Below are 22936 nucleotides of genomic sequence, written 5' to 3'. Positions count from 1 at the left end.
GCACGTTTCTCGTGTGTACCTTTCTTGGCGCCGTTCAAAAACACACGGAGCACGAACCGACCGCAGTTTAGTCCGGTGTTCTCCAGATGGACATCCGCTGATGCCACGTGCACCGAAGGGCAGAATACTAAGTAAGCTGCGCTATGGCCCCACTCATGAATTTCACTCTCCCCTCAAGCCCAAAATAACAAGTCTACGTCAGCCACCATCATGTTTATTTGTAAAAGTATCTGCTTGAGATAGGGTGCGTCCTGCTGGGGTAAAAACAGGAAGAAGAAGAAAGTAAGACTATTACCATTTTCGAAGTGCTCGCAAAAAAATGACTCGCAAAAAGGGTGGCTCAGATGCAGATACGCTGGCTGGAATTCATAAATAAAGTGGGCCAACCCTATACTTAGTTTCAGCTTCCGTCGGAGCGCAGCCAAAGGCTGAGGGACGGTTCGCAACTCCGAGAAGAGCATTCCTACGCACCACAATGTAGTCCGCAAAAGTAATTTTCTTAAAATAACTGTTTTGTGCGTAAACATTGCACAACATTCCAGATGTGTACTGCTGAGAATCATTTGTAACGAAAGGAATTAAATATCTGAAGTGTATGTTTTATTAATATATGTAAATGCGTGTGGTTTGGTGAAAACGCGTACACCCGCTGGCAACACGGCTGCGGCGCTCGGTTTTTCTGTGTGATTTCGTTTCCGGTATTGGCCGAATCATGTGCTTCGCTGCTTTCCTCACCGAGTCGTTTCAAAACGTCATTTAGCAAAGGCACAAATGGGCGTCAGGCGCGAGAGGTCGCGATGAATGCCTACTTTCAAGCTCGGCAGGAGACCCCGGCCGCGTCATACCGAAAATGCGTTGCAAACAAGAAAAGCGTCTGGGCCACTACTATTCACTGATACGCGGCGAAATCGGGGCACCCCTTTACCGGCTGATCACATTGAATGCCGAGAAGCAGGTGGAAAGGACTGCGCCTCGAGCCCTGGTGTATCCAGACAATACAAGGAAACATCAACGGCCGGGTCATCGGGCACCTTGCAATGCGTACTTACGTCTCGAAATTATGGCGAAATGACGAACGGATGGAAAGCTCGGACACAGACGCCGGCGGCTAGCCTATGTACTGACATACCCAGTGACTAAATTTCAGAACGTGAAAGGGCACTTTTTAAACCTGTATAGCAGACGATACCGTTGAAACACCAGTAGCAGACGAAATACTCGGCGAGCGCGGGCGGAGCGGACGAGCAGCGGCGCAGTGGAGTGATACAAAAGTGCAGGCGAGATCACGTGACCTATTGCCGGCGTGTGATTGGCTCCGGCCACACGTAGCTTTGGCTGCGCTCGGACGGAAGCTGAAATGAAGTATAGAAGTTGGACTACAAAAAAGTAAGCAGCTTTTAAAACAGAGTCAAATGAGGTGAAAGAAACAGAAAAAAATTCATCCGGCTGTCTAAGAGAAGATAAGTGTGCAGCAACGAAAGAGGATGCTTGTGGCAATAACACCTTCACATATTATCACATCTCTTTTAGTGGTTTTAGGGGCGAAGCTCCTTGGGGGCTAGCCATATCCGTATGTCCGTCCGCCGTCGGGTGCACGTGCTCCTGCTCGTGAGCTCACGCGCTCACGTGCTCACGAGCACGTGAGCATGTGCTCCCGTGCTCGTGTAGGGAAAAAAACAACAACCGCTTCTCCACGTGGTGAATGATGTTGATTGGGGCGAGGCTCTGGTGGTGCTTGTCTGCGTAGACGGCGAGGCGCAGCATGCCGAGCCTTTCATTCGTTTTCATCCATGTCAGAAAGAGAATGTGTGGTATGGAACGTGATTATATACGCATTTGAGCATTTCATCGCAGCGTGACATGGATGAAAAAGAACGAAAGGCTCGGCATGCTGCGGCTCAGCGTCTACGCAGACAAGCACCACCAGAGCTTCGCCCGAATCAACATCATTCACCACGTGGAGATGCGTTTTATTTAAGGGTAGATCAACGTTACTAGATTACCTCAGTTGTGGAACTCAAGCGGAAGGGGGTACACCCCCTCACTCGCTTCAATCCGCCAAGTGTAAAGCCCCTTGATAAAGGCCGTTTTTACAAGTACCGCCAACCATTGTTGTGAAAACGCGCGAGATACGTGCCGCGAGCGCGTGCTCCGCCGCCATTCGCTTCCAAAGGCCGCTCATTTCAGTGCTGCACCGCCATTTGCTTCCAGGGGCCGCTCGAGACATGGGCCTCGTGCGCTCGCGCATTTGACGCTACTTGCAAGACACGTAAACACATCAAGGGGCTTTAGCCAAGTGTCGTTCGAAGCGCCATCTAGATTTTCTTTTTTTAACTGTGCGTTTCAAAGAGCAGAGATGAAGCGCCATCTAGACGCCGTGCTTCGAAACGTACGTAGCGATCCCAGCGATCTCGACCCAATTTCACCGTGCCCGATTCCCATAGAATAGATAGAATACGCTGCAGTTACCAAAGCAGCCGTCTGGCGGCGCGTCGAGCGACGCTTGGCGAGTCGTGGTGAGTGAGGGGGGTACAGTTCGTGCATGCAGCGTCTATGAGCAGTTCCGTAACTGAGCTAATCTAATAACGTTGGGGTAGATGGAGCTTTGTCTCGTGTTGTGACATTATAAAAATGGTCGTAGTCACTATAAGCGAGAAGAACATTGTTAATTCTTATCTGTGCACTTACCGCCTCAAGCTTAGGGTGACCACCTTTTTGCTAGCGAAATGCGGGACACGCTGACCCGGGGGGGGGGGGGGGGGGGGGGGGGGGGGGCTGTGTGTAAGAGGAGAATGGTATTACAATTCGACTGCGCAACTGCATAAAATAACTTAGTGCGCAGTCGAGCTGTTGGAAGTTCACCATGCTGCTTTTTAACCCCAGGGTGGAGGAAAAGAAGGAAACAATGTCTTTCCTCCCTCTGCCCCAGTTTCAAGTTAATATGCAACATAAAAAAAAAACTATTCGATCTAATTTATCAACACACGCCACAAAATGCGACTCTGCTAGCACATTTAATACCCTGTCGTGTCCAAAAGCCTATTATATAGAAGCTCAAATAATTTTCACTCCCAAGAATATATTTTAAGTTTAAATGCCACATATTTTAATAAATGTGTACAAGTTGAAAACATAAAATCGACTGCTGCAGAACTCAATGCATGAAAAGTAAAGAAGATGCAGTAAATCTTGTACGGCTTCTTGTTTTCTGTCGATTCGTATTTTTACGGGGGATCGGTGGGCTAGCGCACTCCAGCTCGGAGCACGTGGAGCGAAAGCTCGCGCTGCAGAACCCAGGCAGCCTGGGTTCAGTCCCCACCCCAGCACATTTCGAACTGGATGAGCATCGTACCGGCGTGCGGTCGTGTATCACTACTGCGTGGTGCACGTTAAAGACCCCAGGCTAGCAGTCGTACTGCACCGGCTAAATTGCGTATCTACAGTGGGTAACAATGTCGCCATGTTCTGGCAGACTAAACTCCTGCTGTATAAACAACTAACGACTAATTTGTTTTGTCTCATTTTAACCAACATTTTAACCAACAACAACAACCAACAACACGAATTTCAACCTTATGTTGTTTTTTGTTCGTTGTGAGTTGAAGGATTTTTCGCCTTGTGTAATCGTCTTCACTAAAAAAAATAAAGAAAACATTTTTCCACAGCAACACTTTCGCATTGACACAGCATGAGTTGAAAATAGTTACAATAATTTATTTTTCAACTTTTGTCGAGCAATCTTTTCTTGCAATATTTTGCCACTAAAGAGAGGGTGCACAGCGGTGCATGCGCGTCAGGTCTCCTGCAAGAACGACTGTAGCTTCCCGCAATGCTTGGATAGAAAACGGTGTACCATTGCGATTCACACGTTTACCAGCGACCACCACGGTTCCCCATGCCCCGTTGTTCGGCTTCTCAGTGAGTTGCGTAGTGAATTTGGGACAGTTTGAAATGCGGGGCATTTTTAAGATTTTGTTATTTCTTGCGGGACGCGGGACACGAGCCCTCAATGCGGGACAGTCCCGCGAGTCGCGGGACGGGTGGTCACCCTACTCGAGCTTCTCTAAGAGGCACACAATCACTTGGTGTCCTCCTCTTCCTGTCTTCAATCGCAAAGAAAAACAAGGAACTAAAAAAAGCGGAGATAACTTGCTCCCCCCCCCCCCCCCCACTTTATTTTATGTAGAAATGCCAATTTGGATTTTTTTACTTTTGTTAGTGTCTAAAAACAAAATAGATTGATGGGCTTGGTGTTGCAAAAAATGCTTTGCGGAGCTGAAGAGTGCCAAGCCTCTCTTTCCGCTGGTCAATTCCCGCGACAGCGTCACTGCGCTCGACCTTCCAAAAAGAAAAAAAAAGCCTTTTTTTAGAGGGAAAGGTCCCGGAAAAAAAAATGCAACAGATTACAAGAAATTCGTAACGTCAAAAATGTAAGGGAATTACTTTAAAATTACTGTAGAAAATATGTAATTATTCCGTTGCTAAATTACCGATAAATGTAAGGGATTACAAGCAATTTCGTTACTTGTAACGGATGACGTACAAGTCTGCGTCCAAGTTTAGCTACACTACCTATGTTCGATGTTCCCCGCGTGGCGAAAATATGCAAAATAAATTTAAACAATCAATCATTCTTAATTATTTGTTTATTTTATCTGTAAGTAGAAAGGGGCGAAGAGATTTTTCGAATTCACTGTTGAAAAGCTTTGAGGACAATGAAAATTTTACTTTTTTATCAGAGCCCTTTATATCCCTTAATCAAATTCGCACCATAGTTAACGAAGCATTGTGAAAATATATTGAGCTTCTACCGTTTGCCTGTGTGATTATGACGTTCCTATGTACACCCGCAGGCGATAGGAAGGTGAACGGCGGACCGTCGAGCGGTGCCTGACCGGTGCGTGCTATCGGCGCCATGACGCGGCTGCCGTGGCGGCTCGCTTTCTTATCGCTCGCTTCGCCGAGATTAAGCACTTAGATTGAGCGCTGTTCTCAGCTCTGATGCTACTCTTCGCAGAAAGCGTGGAAGTGGGTTTCGATTTCGGCATCGCGCTTTGAGGGCGCCGTGCCCCCGTCATTGCCGGCATATGATTTGCACATTGCACGTGAACTATAGTTCGTTTCAGCTTCGGTCCGAGCGCGGCCGATGTTATGAGCCGAAGGGCCAATCAAACAGCGTAAAAAGCACAGCGTCATGGCGTGCTCTCTGCGCTTGATAGGACTAGCCGGCGGAGGAGCGCGCACAGAGAGACGGCGAATACCGACCGGTCCTATCAGCTGCAGAGAGCGCGCCATGACGTTGTGCCTCTTTCGCTGTTTGATTGGCCCTTCGGCTCATAACATCGGCCGCGCTCGGACCGAAGCTGAAACGAAGTATAGAGCGGACGTTCTTCGGCATGGTTTATCAGTGACTCAACCCCTTTTTTCTTTAATGAGTGAACGCTATAGTTCGTTTCAGGTTAAGTTCCGATCGCGGACTATGTTATGAGCCAAAGGGCCAATCATACAGTGCAAAAAGCGCGGCGTCATGGCGTGCTCTCTGCGCTTTCTAGAACTAGCCGGCAGAGGAGCACGTACAGAGAAACGGCGAATAGCGGCTGGTCCTATCAACTGCAGAGATCACGCCATGACGTTGTGCCTCTTCCGTTGTTTGATTGGCCCTTCGGCTCATAATATCGGCCGCGCTCGGACCGAAGTTGAAACGAAGTATAATAACTGCGAACGCTAATAATTTTTTTTTAAGAAACAGAAAGGATAAGTTAATTTTTTATTTAATCCGCAGCTTTACGGTCTAGCACATATCACAACAACAACAACAACAAAAACTAACTCACATTTTCTACGGATAGCGCCGAAAAGACTCCTTTCGCAATGCTCGCACTTTCTGCGGGGAGTAGCAGCAGAGCTGAGAAGAGCGCTCGATCCAAGCGCTTAATCTCGGCGAAGAGCGCGATAAGAAAGCGAGCCGCCACGGCAGCCGCGTCATGGCGCTGATAGCACGGAACGGTCGACGGTCCGGCGTTCACCTTCATATCGCCTGCGGGTGTACGCAAGTCAAATATCACTGGAATAGTAGATGAAGATGATCTTGGGCACATGGGATATGCGGGATACGCTGTATTCTCTATATTATTTATTTGCGCCCTATGGTACAAGGTACATTACAAAGGGAGTGAACAGACGAAATAATATGAGAATCGAAGTAAATAAGGGTGCTGTTCGTAAGATTTTGCTAAAAAGTACAGCAAAACTAATTCCACCAATAGAAGCGGGAAGCTGGCTCTACTGATGTCATGTTCGAGGTATGAACCGGATGTCGAAAGTTTGCGAGTTAACCCTGAGTATGACAACCATAGTTTTACAGCAGGTCAGCGGAACATCAGGCACGATGATACACTGGGAGCGTCGATCGAGCACCAGCGAGTGTGCTACAGTTGAGGTCGTCAGTGCGCAGCCTGCGTTCCTGTATTTCCGGTTCAGCGGCTTTTAAGTATGTTGTTGTTGTTTGTTCTTTTTCACATGGGGGATCTGCACCTAGGTATAAAGCGATTGACACGAGCAACTGGGAAAGCGGTGCGTGCACCTCAGTGACTGCAATACCCGTTGATGTCAACAACGAATATTTATACTTCGTTTCACCCGATGTGGCAAATACGACGAGCTGATTGGACCGAGCAAACAGCGTAAAAAGCAGGACATCTTACTGTTCGTTGTATGTTTGCACGTGTTCTATCATCGCTGAAGCAATCATAAACACGAAAAAAAACCAGCGACTTGCGCTCTCGACGCTGCTTGTTTAGTCCCATTACGTCGGAGCGCCGCCCGTGTCTGTACTTAAGGTGATTCGAAGTCTTAAGTGCGCTGCGTGATCACAATTAGTCTTGTGATTCCTGAAAATGTATGCAGATGGCACAGTACGTCCTAGTGTCTTTACGTCTACCGCAGCAGTGTTTACATCAAGACGCAATTTATGTCGTAGGAATGCTCAGTTTCACATTGAGTCTTACCGCAATCAACGCCAGAAATTTGAGGGAGCCCATCAAGCACCGGCGTAAGTGCATCACCGCGGCAATACTCGTCTTTGTGCATTTGCTACACCTTCAAGAAAAAAGGGTGTAAAAAGGTGTATTCTTAGACCCTTTGTCCCATATAATACACCCCCAAACTTCAATTCTACGTACGGTGCCCTGCAGTCAAACCGACGGCCCGACGTTTTACCAAGGGCTTGATAGCCGTGTGCTACAACTTATTAAATAGCTAATGTACGTTTTACTGACTACAAAAAAAAATCGGGGTTTCCTTGGCTCTAGTGTAAAAACTTGGTGTTTTCTTTAGGTGGCCATTGATACGTACTTTAGATATTTAATAAGTTATATCGCATCGTTATCAAGCCCCTCGTAAAATTTGGGGCCGTCTGTACGTCGAAGTGAAGTTTTGGGGTGTATTATATGAGACAGAGGGTGTAATGATACACCCTTTTACACCCTTTTTTCTTGAGAGTGTAACACCGGCTAAAAATAATCACAGTAAGACAAAAAGGCATAATCACGGCGCATTCACTCCGCTTGATTAGTTTAGCAACTGGTGGCTAACGCATAAATGAAGTTTTCGCTGATCTCGATTGGTTGCACCAGATCGTAGCGTTGCCTGCGGTTGAACTTAGCCTTAAACGAAGTATACGGGGCCCTAAACTCTACAAACGCAAAGTTGGACCCGAAATTTCACGGAACGCACCGATTGGACGTCGGCGAAAAAAGCGCGAACTCATCGTCGTGATAGCCCAATCGGTGCACTCCGTCAACTTCGGCCCCAACTTTGTGTCTGACGAGTTTAGAGGCATAAGCGTCGCTGTGTTTGCTCCAGAGAAACTAAAGTAGTTTACACTGCTGTACCTCCATCGCTGCAGATGGCTCTCTCGGTGACTTCTGGATAGCGATCTGCCGCAATGCAGACGTCAGCCCTCTGCACTACCGCTGCAGTGATGTCGCCAGAATCGCGGCTGGCGACAGCAATACAGTTTTAGGCGGATATCAAGGAACCCATCTTTGGACGCTGTAAGCATATCGCTCGGAGACGCATGCCAGGCACTATAACGAAACTAACGCGGCATTTAGAAAATCCTATTTAGCAAAACTATGTTAACATCAAAAGGGTCCTATCAGTATATGTGTATCCGTTGTTGATTTTAGGCGTCTCCTTAACCCTGTAGAGGGAACTTCCGTCTAAATTGTGATAGTCACTATAATTTGCCTCCAAATTGGCTTAGCATATGAAGGCAGCATCTGAAACAATAATCAAGATTAAAAGTAACGTTTTGTTTAGGCGCGGTTTTTGAAGGTTTAGGTTTGGTCATAGAGCCTGAGAACCTCTACTGGTATCACTACGAACCTGATGTGAAATGATGTAACATGCAGGGTACAAATTGTTTCCGACGGGTTAGAAGCTTCAAGCCTTGAAAGGAATACAACTTAAGCTCGCTCAAGCTGAACCATAAGTAGAAGCGCCGAATACTGTTTTTTACTCCCCTTGGTAAACTTGCATGTTCTGCAACGTGTGACGTTACTCCTCTGGTGAATCAAGAAAATATCAATGTTGAATTCGGCATCACTTTTTTTTTCAGGACTATTAACGACTTATCTTCAGCGGGCTCAATATCTCGCGATTTAGGAGAAAACTGCAGTTTTTGAATAATTCGCAGTTATAAGTTTTGCGAGGCGGTGTGCCCTCAATATAGATTCCAATGTGTTTACATTTTACCGAAGGTTTTCGCGGGAAATATTTTTCGTGAATTCAGGTGATTTCCGGAATTAGCGAAAATTAACCTCTCGCGAAATGTAAGCTTACAGATGACAAATAGCACGCCGGGAAGGATAAAGTCTCGGTATATCGAAAATCTGTTTTGGTTAGGGTTTTATGACTTAATATATTTTACTGATATCAAATTTATCGTATTTGCAACACTAATAAAAACATAAATCGTGCATTAGAAAACAAAAACTGAAACTTTTACATCAATTACGTGCAGATTTTAGGTATGTAACGCATAGGTTACACTGTGTTTAAGGGACAACTTTTATTGAAGATACTACCGATGTAATAAAGAAATAAGCGAATAAAGGAATAAACATAATATTTCATATGCGAAAAAAGAACAGCGGTACACTGATTATTGAATATATATAAACGGAACAGTTCTGCTAGTCGGCCAGATGGTTAACTTCCATAGCTTTTTGTTTCTACTTCCCACGAAGCTTGTTGACAAGCGGAATTATTTGCCGCACCCCGTCTTTTTGATGGTCATGTTGATCCACTTCTGCATTGTCGCTAAAGTGAAGGAAGCGTTTGGCATATTGAAATATTTTCACACTTCTTACGTTAGCAACCTTCTTGCAGGCCAACGTAAGGGAGCTGAGTTTCGCGTCTTAGTTATACCCATAAGATTAACGTTAATATTAATAATATATAGCCGCGGGCGCGGGTGACCAAGTAGGCAGCGCGCCCGAGGCATAACGGTTATCGCGCGCTTGTATTCCCCGCTGAAGGCCAGGGTTCGATTGCTGGCCGCGTCTATGCATTTTCGTTGACGCTGTAATGATCTGGTAAATTAGAGAACCGTCTTCCTGATTCGAAGTTAGAATGTTCTCTGCACCGAACTATCTACGCCGAATGTTCCAGAAGCCTACGCGTGTACAAAAAAGGCTCCGCGTGGCAAGCCGCAGTCAGTTTTCGCCTCACCGTTCGACTCTGCTGTCACGCCGCCATCAACACCCGCGATGCGCTGCTTTCTTTTGTTTCCTTTTTATTTTTGGGCACAAGTTCGCCCCACTAAACGTTTTGTTTCTTCAGCTATTATCGCCTTATCAATTGTCATTCGTGACATTTTGGTGGAGGTGCGGGGTATTTTCGTTCTATGCCCGTAGACCGTACCCCTACGAAAACACGCCGGCCAAGTGACGTGCTCAGCTCTGGGAGGCTACCCTTCGCAGAAGACCAGACCAAGGCCCGGTCAAGTCGCCGTACCCACGGCTTACCGCCGGAACTCGGACCCCTGCCGCAGAAATCAAAGAGGAAAACCCCAATGATGACCGCTCCGCCCGTCGTTGTCCTGCCCGTCGCCCCCCGATCACCGAAACCTTTCCATGGCGAAATTTATGAAGAAGTCGAGGACTGGATCCGTCACTATGAGGACGTGGCCCGCCACAACGGATGGAATGCCGAGCAACGCTTCGAGAACCTCTACTTCTCGCTGGAAGGCACCGCGAGGCACTGGTTCGAAAACCACAAAGCTTCGCTCATTTCGTGGGACATCTGTGCCACCGAGTTGAAGCGAACCTTCTCAAACCGACACCGGCGGCAGAATGCGAAGGTCCTGCTCTAGACGCGGACACAAGCCGCCGACGAACGCGTTACAAGCTACGCTGAAGACGTGCTCTTCAGAAAGAATTTCGGAACCAGCGAAACTCCCTGGCTACTGGTTGTCCCTACCAGCCTCCGAGAAGAAATGTTTCAAGCGTGCCACGACGAACCAACGGCCGGACATCTCGGCTACAGCAGGACCCTTGCCCAGATTCATGACAAGTACTACCGGCCAAAACTCCCGAAGATTTCATCGTTACATATGGTCATGTCACGAGGGCCAACGGCGTAAGAAACCTCCGACAAGACCTGAGAAATTCTTGCAACCGATATCGACCCCTACTACGCCTTTCCACTAAATTGGAATGGATTTGCTTGGGCCCTTTCCGCCATCGACTTCGGGGAACCGTTGGATAATCGTTGCCACGGATTACCTTACCCGGCACGGGGAGACCGTGGTGTCATGTGTTTCGGTTTCTATATCTCGTCTGTAAACCTTGTGAATGTATGTGGTGCTGTTGTTCCCATATATATAATTGTGTCGTCTGATAAAGTTTGATATTCTTTCGTTGGGTCAGGGCTGGTTAACTCTCTTCTTCTTCTCGGCCTGAAGGCGAAAACACCACATTGGCGTCGAGGCTTCTAGATTGTTCTAGTTTTTCTGAAGGCGTTACCTCGCCTGTAGCCACGCCGGCGACGCCATGAGTTTCTCCGGCCTCGCTCCACCGCCACCGTTTCTGCCTGCGCCGGGCCGCCCAAGTGTTCCGTGGCCGCAATGGATTCGTATGTTTGAAACCTTTCTTCTGGCATCCGGAGCATCTGACTTCCCGCCCAAACGACGCGAGGCCCTCCTGTTACACAGCCTGGGAATTGAAGGTCAGCGTATTTTCTACGCTCTGCCATCCGACGTCTCCGAACCCCGCCCCGCCGGCTGCCGCCGCGACAACTTCCGATGAGGCCAAGAAGTCTTCCACTGCCCCGTCATCGTACGACCAAGCCGTCGCTGCGTTGACGCAGCGTTTTGCCTCGGCAAGCAATGTCGTCGTGGAACGCCATCGCTTCCGCCGCCGTATCCAGCAACCAGGCGAGCTTATACAAGAATACGTCGCCGCTTTACGAGAGCTTGCTGCTTCGTGTTCTTTCGTCGCCCTTGACGACTCCCTCCGCGACCAGTTCTTAGAAGGCATCGCGTCGAAACACCTTCGTGAACGTCTGCTTTTAGAAGGTTCATCGCTCTCCTTTTCGAGCGCCGTGCTTCTGGCACAACAACTGGAGCAGGCTGCTCAGCAAGTTCGCGAGCTTGCTCCCGGGCAGGTTCAGCGGGTAACTTCATGAGGCGTTCGGCATTCCAGGGATTCAACGGGGCCGCGCTCATCTCCCCATCGGTTACCTCCCCCGCAAGCAAGCCCCTGTCGACAGTCGCGCCATGACTCAGCGACACCGCGTGCCTCTCGGTCAGCTGGGCCCTCACGCCGTAACCGCCAGTCCGCTTCCCCTGAGCGCTCCCGCGCCTCGAACAATGCGTCACCGCACTGTTGTCGTTGTAGTTCCCGCCAGCACCGCGCGTCGTCATCCTCTAGTCCAGCACAAGGTCAGCACCGTTTTCACTGCGGTCGCCTAGGGCACTTCCACTCAGTCTGTAACAAGCGACAGCGTCATTCCACCGTTGCCGTTCGTGAAGTCGACTGCCAGGACTCGTCCGATGATGCTGAGATTTTAAGCGTTCTTTCTGTCGTCGGTCCTGCTCGAGCCGGCATTTTCGTTGACGTTTTCGTCGCCGGCAAGTCCTTGAAGTTTCTTGTCGACTCTGGGTCGTCTGTTTCTATCCTGGAAGAGAACCTTTTCCAGCAACATTTTGCTGACGAGTCACTTCTTTCCGCTCCGTGAGTGAATCTTCTTGATTACTCTAAGCGCTCCATTCCAGTCTGTGGCTGCTTCTTCACGGAAGTCACGTTCAAGGGACGCGCAGCGTACCTTCTGTTTCATGTTGTGCCGAAAGGCACATCCATCCTCGGAGTTGATGCGATCAAGGCTTTGGACCTGCACATCGAAGGGTCGTCCCTGCATTGTTTCGAGACGTCGACCATGCCAGTGACACTCGACGCGCCCCAGCTCTGTGGCCTGGGCCAAGCTTCTCAACCCAACCCTCTTCCGAAGACCCTGTCTAGCGGGTTCGGCTCCCTCTTTGCCCCAGGCCTTGGTCTCGCCAAGGGTTTCGTCCATCGGATCAAGATCCGACTCGCGGTGCCTCCCGTGGCATCGAAACTTCGGCGTCTCCCGCTGACACTCCGACCACAAGTTTCGGAAGAGATCCGTCGGTTGGAAGAACAGGATGTCATCGAGCGCGTTAACGCCTCTGAATGGGTGTCCCCCATATTCGTGGTAAGGAAGAAGGACGGTGGCATTCGACTCTGTGTTAACCTCCGGGAACCTAACGAAGCAGTCATCACCGACAGCTTCCCGCTTCGTCACACTGAAGCTTCGTCACAACAGCCTCGTCGGTGCCACTACCTTCTCCAAGCTCGATCTCGCATCCGCCTACCACCAGGTTCTGCTGCATCCCGAGAGCCGAGACTTGACCGCATTCGTGACCCACGATGGACTGTTCCGTTTCAAGCGGGTACGCTTTGGGCTGGCGTCCGCCCCCGCAGCCTTCCAGCAGTTGATGTCGCAGATTCTCAAAGATTGCTCCGGCGTTCTGTTCTACATTGACGATATCATTGTGTTCGGCAAGACCGAACAAGAGCACCTAACGAACCTGGCCGCTGTTCTCCGCCGCATCAAGGCAGCTGGACTCAAACTCAATGACAAGTGCATCTTTTGCGTCCAAGAGTTGTCTTTCTTGGGCCACAAGGTCACTGCCCAAGGCATCTCACCGCTGCCAGAGAAAGTGGATTGTATCCTGAACACTTCAGCCCCCACAGACGCCGCTGGTCTGCGTTCGTTTCTCGGCCTAGTCGAGTACCACGCCAAGTTCCTTCCCTGCCTTGCTGGAGTCGTGGAACCAATGCGCGCACTGCTCCGCAAGAATCAACCCTTCATCTGGAGTGATGCCGTCGACGCCAGTTTTCGGAAGGTCAAGTTCTTGTTGTCATCCAGTAAAGTACTTCAGATGTTTGATCCCACTCTTCCGGTGGTTGTCTCCACGGATGCTTCTCACTGCGGCCTTGGCGCCGTTCTTCAACAAATGGATGGGCACCAGCTACGCACAGTCGCCTTCGCATCTCGCACTCTCTCTCCAGCAGAGAGAAAGTATTCAGTCGGTGAACGAGAAGCACTCGCGTGCGTCTGGGCATGCGAGCATTGGCACACATATCTATGGGGACGGCGCTTCACAGTTCGTACGGACCACCAGGCCTTGGTCTCTCTTCTGTCGTCTCAAGGCTCAGGACGACGGCCCCTTCGCATCGCACGCTGGTCAGAGCGTCTTCTGCGCTACAACTACACTGTGCAATACCGCAAGGGTTCGAAGAATCAAGTCGCGAATGCATTGTCCCGCCTTCCAGTGTCTGTTTCGCATGAGGATGCTTCGTTCAGCGAAGAGGTCGTGTCTCTTGTTGCGCCACTCTGCCTCACCAAGGAACAGTTCCAGCAGTCCCTGCGTGAAGATGCTACCCTGGAACAAGTCAAGGCTTACGTGGTATCATCTTAGCCTTCCCACAAGTCCATCCCGGATGCTCTTCAGCCATTCTTTGCCGTGCGGGAAGAACTGTCTGTGGTCGACGACCTGCTTTTGCGTGGGGAACGGCTCGTAGTTCCTTCTTTCCTTACCTCACAGGTCATTTTCACCGCGCACGAAGCCCACCCCGGGATAGTGCGCACCAAGGCGCGACTACGAGAGCGGTTTTGGTGGCCGGGCATGGACAAGGAAGTGGAAGCCGCCATCCACAACTGCATAGTCTGCCAGGCTGCAGACAAGAGTGCCAAGACAGCAGTAACTCCGCTGCAACCTGTTCCCCTGCCAGAGCGTCCATGGCAGAAGGTTGCTGTCGACATCGTCGGTCCCATGGAAAGAGCGCCGCACGATTGCAGGTTCGCCATCACTCTCGTAGACTACTTCTACAAGTGGCCTGAGGTACAGTTTTGCAGCGCGGTGTCGACGCCCACAGTGACAATCTTTCTGCTCTCAGTATTTTCTCGAGTGGGCTACCCCGACGACATTGTGTGCGACAACGGCCCTCAGTTTTGTTCCCGAGAATTCAACCAGTTCCTGAAGGAACGTGCCATTCGCCTCTCGCACTGTTCCGTGTACTACCCCCAGGCAAATGGACTTGTGGAAAGATTCAACCGCGTTTTCAAGAACTTCGTGCAGACAGCTTTGTTGGAACATCGACCACTCCGCCAAGCAGTCATCGAATACCTCGGCATCTACCGGTGCACACCACACGCGACCACGGGGGTCGCCCCGGCTCTATTGCTGTATAGAAGGCTGCCGAGAACACGCCTGGATGTCGTCGGGCACCCGTCGTCTTCCTTCTTCAAGGACTCAGCTACCGAGCTCCGTCGGCTGCGTCGTCGGGTGAAGCACAAGCAAGAGACCAGCAAGAGGCAGACAGATTTTCGTCGAGCCGCAAAGAAGACCAACATCGCAGTTGGTGACTTCGTCCGGGTGAGGAAACCCTTAGTCGCCTTCAAAGGAGACCCCTCCTTTGGCAGTCCACGCAAAGTGCTGGGGCAGCGCGGGCAGTCCTCCTTCCGCCTCGATGATGGGAGGACCTAGAACGCATCCAAGCTTGCCAAAGTCCCTTCGAGTCCCCGTACTCTGCGTCCAGAGGAGACCTGGAACTTGCAAGACGCTAGCACACTGAGGTCACCGTCACCGGGGAACCATGGGCTACCAGCTGCTCTTGAGGCATCACAAGCGGCGGCTGCATCCCTGCCTGCTCCTGTGGCCACCCGTGCTGCTCTCGACCTAGGCACGCCTGAACCGCAAGCCGGTGTGCCTTTTCCTGCTCTTGTGGCCTACCGGGCTGCCCCCGACCCGGACCCCCCTGAACTGCAACCGGGTCCGGCTCCTCACCGCGTTCAACCACCACGAGCAAGACAAGCTCCAAAACGTTACGATGACTATGTGTGAGAACTACAGATTATTTTTGTTTGTTTGTTCTCCTCGTATAGTTTATGTTTTGGCCATTTTTGTAGAGATAATGTTTTTGTAGAGAGAATGGAGTTGCCATGGATTTTGTATATAGAATTTGTAGTTACTGCCGAAGGGTACTTGCGTTACATGATGTTCCTTTGTTGTTGACCGGTCACTGTTTTTTTATTTCCTTGTGTTTTCTTTGAGTACGAGTTGCCACTGTACACAGCACCTTGCAGTCCCACTGACAGCTTACTAACCCACTGCAAGTTTTAAGGGGGGGAATATGTGGTGTCGTGTGTTTCGGTTTCTATATCTCGTCTGTAAACCTTGTGAATATATGTGGCGCTGCTGTTATCAGACGACATAATTGTGTCGTCTGATAAAGTTTGATATTCTTTCGTTGGGTCATGGCCGGTTGACTCTCTTCTTCTTCTCGGCCTGAAGGCCGAAACACCACAGAGACGAAATCCCTTCCGTCGGGAACAGCGGTGGAAGTCGCCAAGTTTTTCGTCGAGTCTATTCTTCTTCGACATGGCGCCCCCGAAGTCTATATAACCGACCGAGGGTCATCGTTCTTGGCCCAGCTCACGCAAGAGATCCTTCGGCGCTGCCACACCAGCCATCGTCGGACCACCGCGTACTATCCGCAGATTAACGGGCTAACGGAGCGGCTCAACAAGACGGTCGCCGACATGATCTCCATGTACGTCGACGTAGAGCACAAGAAGTGGGATGTGGTATACCGTATATCACGTTCGCCTACAACACCGCAGCTCAAGAAACAACCGGGTTTACACCATTCGAGCTGGTGCATGGAAAAAAAGTAACGACCATGCTGAACGCGATGCTGCCCCATGAGCCTGTGGATGACGGATGCGACGATGCTCATACGGTCAGTCAGAGAGGCGAAGAAGCACGCCAACTAGCCCGCATTCGAATTCACGATCAACAGAGTGTCGACGCTCGCCGGTACAATCTTCGTCGCCGCGCCGTCCACCTCCAGCCCGGAGACAAAGTGTGGGTGTGGACTCCGATTCGTCGTCACGGTCTCAGCGAGAAACTGCTGAAGCGCTACTTCGGGCCTTACAACGTCATCCGACACCTCGGAGATCTGAACTACGAAGTTCTTCCCGACAGAACGCGACCATAAACCAGACGTCAGCCGCGACCCGAGGTTGTGCACGTCGTCCGGCTGAAGCCGTATTTCGAACGATAGCACTTTCCACCGTCGTCGACGAGTGAACTATGAACTGTGAACTGTGGCTCGCGATTCTGCTGTCCTTTAGTTGTGGATTTTTCTTTCGTTTTGTACTGCATTAGGACGATGCACTTTTTTAACGGGGGGAATGATGCCGCGGGCGCAGCTGACCAAGTAAGCAGACCGATGATGTCGGTATTTTTTGTAAAGATAAGGACAGCATCTCAGCAGCAGTCTGTGAAGTGAAGGCCTACTGCGAGCTTACGGGTTCAGCTGTCAATTCGCCAAAAGTGCAGCGGCTTATGGCATGGAACATGGGCCACAAATCCGACGTTTTTGAAAAAATACATTTTACGTCGACACCTCCAAAGTACTTAGGCGTTTCTCTACAACATTATAAGAGACCGAACATATACTGGTCATCAGTAGTGCAGAAAACGCGCGAGGCAGCTAGCTGGCAAATGGAAAGGATGGGATATGTCCATTTTTACGCGAGCTACCGTATGTCCCTCAAGTGCTGTCGTGTGCTACAGTGAATATTCAGAAATTCTGTCGTGTTTTTGCCGTTTTCATCTGGAGATCAAGATGGGAGAGAATGCGTCGCGACAATTTGTTTCGTCGCGTTACTAAAGGAGATCTGTCGTTATCTCACGTGTTCGTTAGGCAGACCGTATCCCGTTTTATGTTTCTTAGAGAACAAACCAGCGCTTTTCTTCGGACGGTAATTCAAATGACACTTGCAGATGAAATCCCTTTCTATGTTGTTTCTTGATGTACACCCGAGCAGAGGAAACTCAGCAGTTTTTTTCGAGAAGTGGTAGAAGCGTGTCGTTTTTTGTGTGTGCGTTTTTCTCTTCAATACTTGTCGACGGTCACACGCAAGCGCTTAACTCGTGACCTTATTGAAAGTGTTTTTTCCGAGCCGTTATATCGTTCCATGTTTCATTCAGTCCCAGAGCGTAATGTGTTATCTACAATTAAAAAGATGACCATTGCCACTCCTATTAAAACATTGCTTTTTTCAGCCGCACACCAATACACTCCTTGTAAAAACTTGGCTTGAGGGAAAAAAAAATACGTACCGTGGGGTGTTGATTTTTTTTTCTGCAAAAAATCTGAAATTATCGAACATGGTTTTCTCGACTGCTGGGCCGCTTTCCTTTTTTGGGACGTCCTCCAGCAAACTGTTAAAAAAGACTTGCCTTAAACCCCATACGGCATTAGGTTTCTTCCTGTGGAGAAACAAGTTGAAATCCCAGTCGATCTAGTCATGCTCCTCGGCCTCCATGCCATATGGAGAAGTATTATGGCAATGAGGCATGCCGACGTTGATGCCCGACCCGTACGCATGTATTTCATAGAATCTACCTGCAAATTAAAATCTGCATACGCCACTTTGTTTTGTGCGCCTGATTGGGTGTCAATTCTAGACGTACTTGAGATCTTGAAAGAATTTTAAATTTTACGACCTCGCATAAGTGATCTTTATGAAGTTAATTTAACAGTGTGATCCTTTTCTATTGTACATGTCCAAACCGGCAATAAAAAAAAGAAGAAAAAAGGAAAGCGCGCCCGTGGCATAACGGTTATCGCGCTTGTATTCCACGCAGAAGCCCCGGGTTCGATTCCTGGCCGCGTCTTTGCGTTTTTGTTGACGCTGTAATGTTCTGCTAAATTCGAAAACCGTCTTGCTGATTCGAGGTTAAATGTTCTCCACACCGAACCTTCTACGCCGAATGTTCCAGAAGCTTACGCGTGTATCTAAAAGGCCCCGCGAGGCAAGCTGCAGTCAGTTTTCGCCTCAGCGTTCGACTCTGCTGTCACGCCGACATCAACGCCCACGACGCTCTGCTTTCTTCTGTTTCCTTTTTATTTTTGGGCACAAGACCGCCCCATTATACGTTTTGTTTCTTCAGTTATTATCGCCTCATCAATTGTCGTTCGTGACAATAGCTTAGGTAAAGTAGTATCCCCGCAAATTGACAATTTTTTTCCAATGTCTGCTTGAACGGACCTTTATAGAAACTATGTGAAGAGTACAAAGAAGTATCTTCCATAATGTCTGTTCGTAAAAAAAAGACAAAAATAAAAAAAAACATCGTCAAGAGGGAAAAAAAGAGCTTCTAAATACATTGGTAACAAGGTAAACTCAACATTTTTTGAAGATGCAAATCTGACTTCTGAGATTTTTCTTTTTGTGTTTCGCTTCCACAACCCCCTGATTTTGAACATGAATCTGAATGAAAGGTTACGTTGCATCTTATTTGCTTCTGGAGATAAACATAGCCGGGTTGGTGGATCCGTTCATGGTAGTATATCAAAGGGAAGGCATGCTTCCTATCAGAAAGGTTATTGGTTTCTAGCATAAAATATTGACAACAAATAAATTTCAACATATGACCAAAATCTTTTGTTTGAGTACTCATCATGACATAAATGAGAGCTGGTGTCGCCATCACGAGGAACTCAGGTTCGATACCATAGAATCCCTTCGAATTCATGTTCCAACTGCTGAAGTAAAATGTGAAAGATACATAGCATTTTACAATATGGTAGCCGTAGTCTCATATGCCAAAGTCAATGCATGCGATAACGCGATACTAATGAATTTCGTCATCGTATCATATAATTACACTTTTTCCCACTTATTAACATAACCACCTGCACCACGTTCCTAACCCTACCCATGGACCGTTGCAACGCTCGTAAATCAACTGTTTAGGTTTCAATTTTCACTGCCAGCAGGAACGTTTTCGTGACTTCGGAACACAATGAAAGAACGCGTTCTGTGTGTGTCTACTAAATGTGGCACTTGTCAAGAGCTCATTTTGAACTAAAACTGGCAATTGCATGATCTAGAACCTGCACTGTGCTTAAAATGAAATTCAACCGTTCCAGCCGAAACACAAATGAAGTCGTTCGAAATCTTTCCAAAATAGTTCGGGAAATGTATCTTATTATTTATACGAATATCCACGATAAACAAGCATCCTAATAAAAAAAAATGAAAGCTGTTTTCAACTCCCTGTAACGCCGGATTAGAGCGCAGCTCTGCAGGATAAGGGTGGAAGGCTACTGAGGGATAGGTGACTCCCTGAGGTCACGTGACCTCAGGGGGGGGGGGGGGCGGGGGGGGGGGGGGGTGACGCCAGGGCAACTCTCATAACCCTCATGACCCTCGGAAGGGTTGCCCTCATGATTCCCGGGAGGGTAACCCTTTTGGGGGGTAACTAACCCTCGCAACCCTGGTAGCCCTCGTAACCCTCTCGAGCGTAATCTTCGTGACGTCATTATGGGAAACTTCCCATAATGCAACGCGCGGTTACGCCGAGGGCGACGCCGACGCCGCTCAAGCCGGAAACGGGCGCCTAAGAGCTGCGCTCTAAAAGTAATTCAAATATATCAGCCGAGCAAAAAAAAAAAAAAAAAACAGAGAGAATTACCTGTACGGTCCCGCATCCACAAGAATCCTGGTCTCTAACTCTTACTGATGTCCGATGAGTATCAGAACTGGTAATAGATAATGCCATAAATATAGAAAAACATTGCTAGTACGTTTTATTGGCATACACACCTACCTGACTTATCATAAAAGAAAAATGTTTTGTGGTTTATAGCGCCCGTGGTATTTTATGCAACAAAAATCTAAAGTGACTCGTGGAATTCGCAATTAATGCGCTTTTGCTTGACTCTCGCTGTCTCGCGTTTTGTTTCTGAGAGTGCAAACTGCATCCCACTCTGACATTACATTGTTTCATGATGTCCTCAGTTCGTCGGGAGGCGTGCCGCGCAAGGCACCTAAGCCGGGACGAACTGGTGGACGGGCTCTGCATGCCCGTCCACGAGTGCCTGCAATCTCTCAAAGACGTGGGCAAGCTTAAGTTCCCTCTCTTCTGCGGTGTTCGGATCCTGCTGCCCATCGTATGCTGCCCTCAGCCGCAGCGGTCTGCACCGACGACCACCACCACTACCACAACTACCACAACGACAACCACATCAACAACAATCGCTCCACCGGTGATGGGTAAGTCGGGCTCACCTCCGACTCGCTAGAGTCGCCAGCAGGATGACTATAAAAGGGTAAACTTTTCGTCCTGCTGTCTCCAGCGCGACAAAAAACCCTGATACTGCTTAGGTGTCTGGTGACCTTGGAGTATGGACGTGCAGTCAAAACACGACAGATTTTATCAAAACCTTTCCGTTCTATTTCTGACAGTAGCCATTGTACTGGAACAAATCTTCCCCTAGGTTACAATATTGGAACGAAATCGCCCATGCACCGACTATCACGCTGTCAATGTAGGAACAGGCCGTGCACGTGTCGGCATCTTTAACTTTTTTTTTTAGATAAACAAGCTAGAAGAAATTAGACTTTGCAGGGGCCTTCCTGATTTAGACACTTCATTTATTAATCTTTTTTACTTCTTTTTAGACGAGTTATTGTCAGATCAAAGATATATACAAGTAGCATTGGCGACGTCAGTGAAAATCGCCACGTAGCGCCAACCCCGAGAAGCTCTGAGCGAAGGTTGTTTCGTCTGCTTTGTGCTACAGTTGCTTGGTTCTTATAGGCACCACAACTTTACTGACTTAAGATAAAGTAAATGATCATGGTTCATTGGGGCCATAACAAAATAGGTAGTGAACAAGGGCGTGAAAACATCTTAGTGGTATGCAATATTTTTGATTCGAGAGATGAAAACCAACTTTACGTGAACCATGTTTCTCCACAATACTTGTTGCGAGACCCACGGTGGATTTACAAAAAAAAAAAATTTCGCAACAGTCAGCTGTGTATTTGCTTGTTAGTAAAGATAATATCAAAACCATTTAAATTTAAAACGTCAGAAAAATTCGAATGTCATGACATACGCTATTATCAAATTGGATACCGTGACGTGTTCATGGGCGCAAAAGTGATTTTCACCCTTGCTAGAGACTAGTTTACTCGAAAAATTAAATTTAGCGAATCACCCACCGCTACCAAAAATATGGTTACGCAAACAATTCAGGCAGAATGACAATATTATACATGCAGTATTGCAGTTTTTTAAAGCACCAGTTTACATTCGCAGAAACACAGATCCGTAATAATTCCTTGTAGCCATTAAAATTAATATATTTGAAATATAATAATCCTTTAGTAAAAACGCAAGCCTACCTGATATTTTTTTTAAAAGCCCTTGTCAACAATTTTTGCTGAAGAGTGGTAGGGTCGCGCTTCTTCACCCTCTTGAGACACCTTTACTTATGCAACAATCAAGCTTGAACTTGGTAAACCAAAATACAGTTAAATGCAGAATTGCAATCCTGAAAATCCGGTAACGCCGGCGATTGGCGGCCTCACAGCAACCATCATATTTTGCAAATGTGCGATTCGGAGTTTTTTTTTTTTATTAACATTTTTTGGCCATCATCAAACACTTTACACGTTGTACCTATAAAACACAAAGACGGTCCAGTTAAGTCATGTTTGACACCTCTTCGTCCTGTTTCGGCGAGCGAAATTACATTTTTTGTGATCGGAGCGAGGACGGGATTTGCGCTCGTCGATGGGCAATCGTCTTCGTACCGGTCATAGATGCAAAAGGTTTCTTAGGGAGTTTGAGTAGCTGGTTCCGATAACCATACTCGATACTTCTCCGCACATTTGCGCATGCGTCCTGTGTCGGTATCAAAATGAAAAAAAAAAAAAAAAAATCTGTGCTTTTATATTGATTTAGGCACCGTTTTGGGGTAAAATTCGTAGTTTTGAGTAAAAATTATAAATTTGGGACCATTGTTAAAAAAAAATAGTAATCAAGTGGAAAACTTGTCGAGTTTTCTGCTTTCAAGTTGGTGCCCATCGAAGTGGTCAGGGAGGAAACTAACTTTACTCCCACCGGTCGCCGATCGCAAGTTTGTCCACTCGCTATTTTGTCACATCCCGAAACACTGCGTTACGACTTTTCCATGACACAATCAAATTAATTAAGTTGAATTAATTAAACCAATATTGTAATGCAAAATAGTTTAAAAAAATGTAAAAAAAAAACAAAAAAAACATGTGATTTCTGGCAAAATGCGGCAAGTTCTCTCGTCGGACCTATTTAAGACATTTTGGGGACCGTGACTTCACGAGAAAGCTCAGTCTGTGGTCTTTATATTGCGTTATATTCATCATTATATGTACATTGAAGATATACTAAATACAATTTTACAAGCGAATGTTTCGCAAACATGGCAATTTCAGGATTGATTTTCACAAAAAAGCTAATTCTACTTCCTCAATCTTCATTAGTTGCATGATATGATAATCA

At 47.9% G+C, this 22936-nt stretch overlaps 1 protein-coding gene across 1 annotated transcript in view; it reads left to right on the top strand.

Annotated features, from left to right (window-relative positions):
• The window catches only part of LOC8034239 (clotting factor G beta subunit), a 69436-nt gene that overhangs the window by 13075 nt on the left and 33425 nt on the right, over window positions 1-22936 (top strand). Inside the window, exon 2 of the mRNA XM_029971409.4 lies at window positions 20407-20661. Coding sequence (XP_029827269.3) covers window positions 20407-20661 — 255 coding nt within the window. The remainder of the gene's footprint in view (window positions 1-20406; window positions 20662-22936) is intronic.

This window comes from Ixodes scapularis, unplaced genomic scaffold, assembly GCF_016920785.2.
Source record: "Ixodes scapularis isolate PalLabHiFi unplaced genomic scaffold, ASM1692078v2 PGA_scaffold7__128_contigs__length_106722199, whole genome shotgun sequence".
Lineage (NCBI taxonomy): Eukaryota > Metazoa > Arthropoda > Arachnida > Ixodida > Ixodidae > Ixodes > Ixodes scapularis.
Note: the sequence above shows the minus strand (reverse complement) of the source record. Positions and strands in the feature narration are given on the sequence as shown.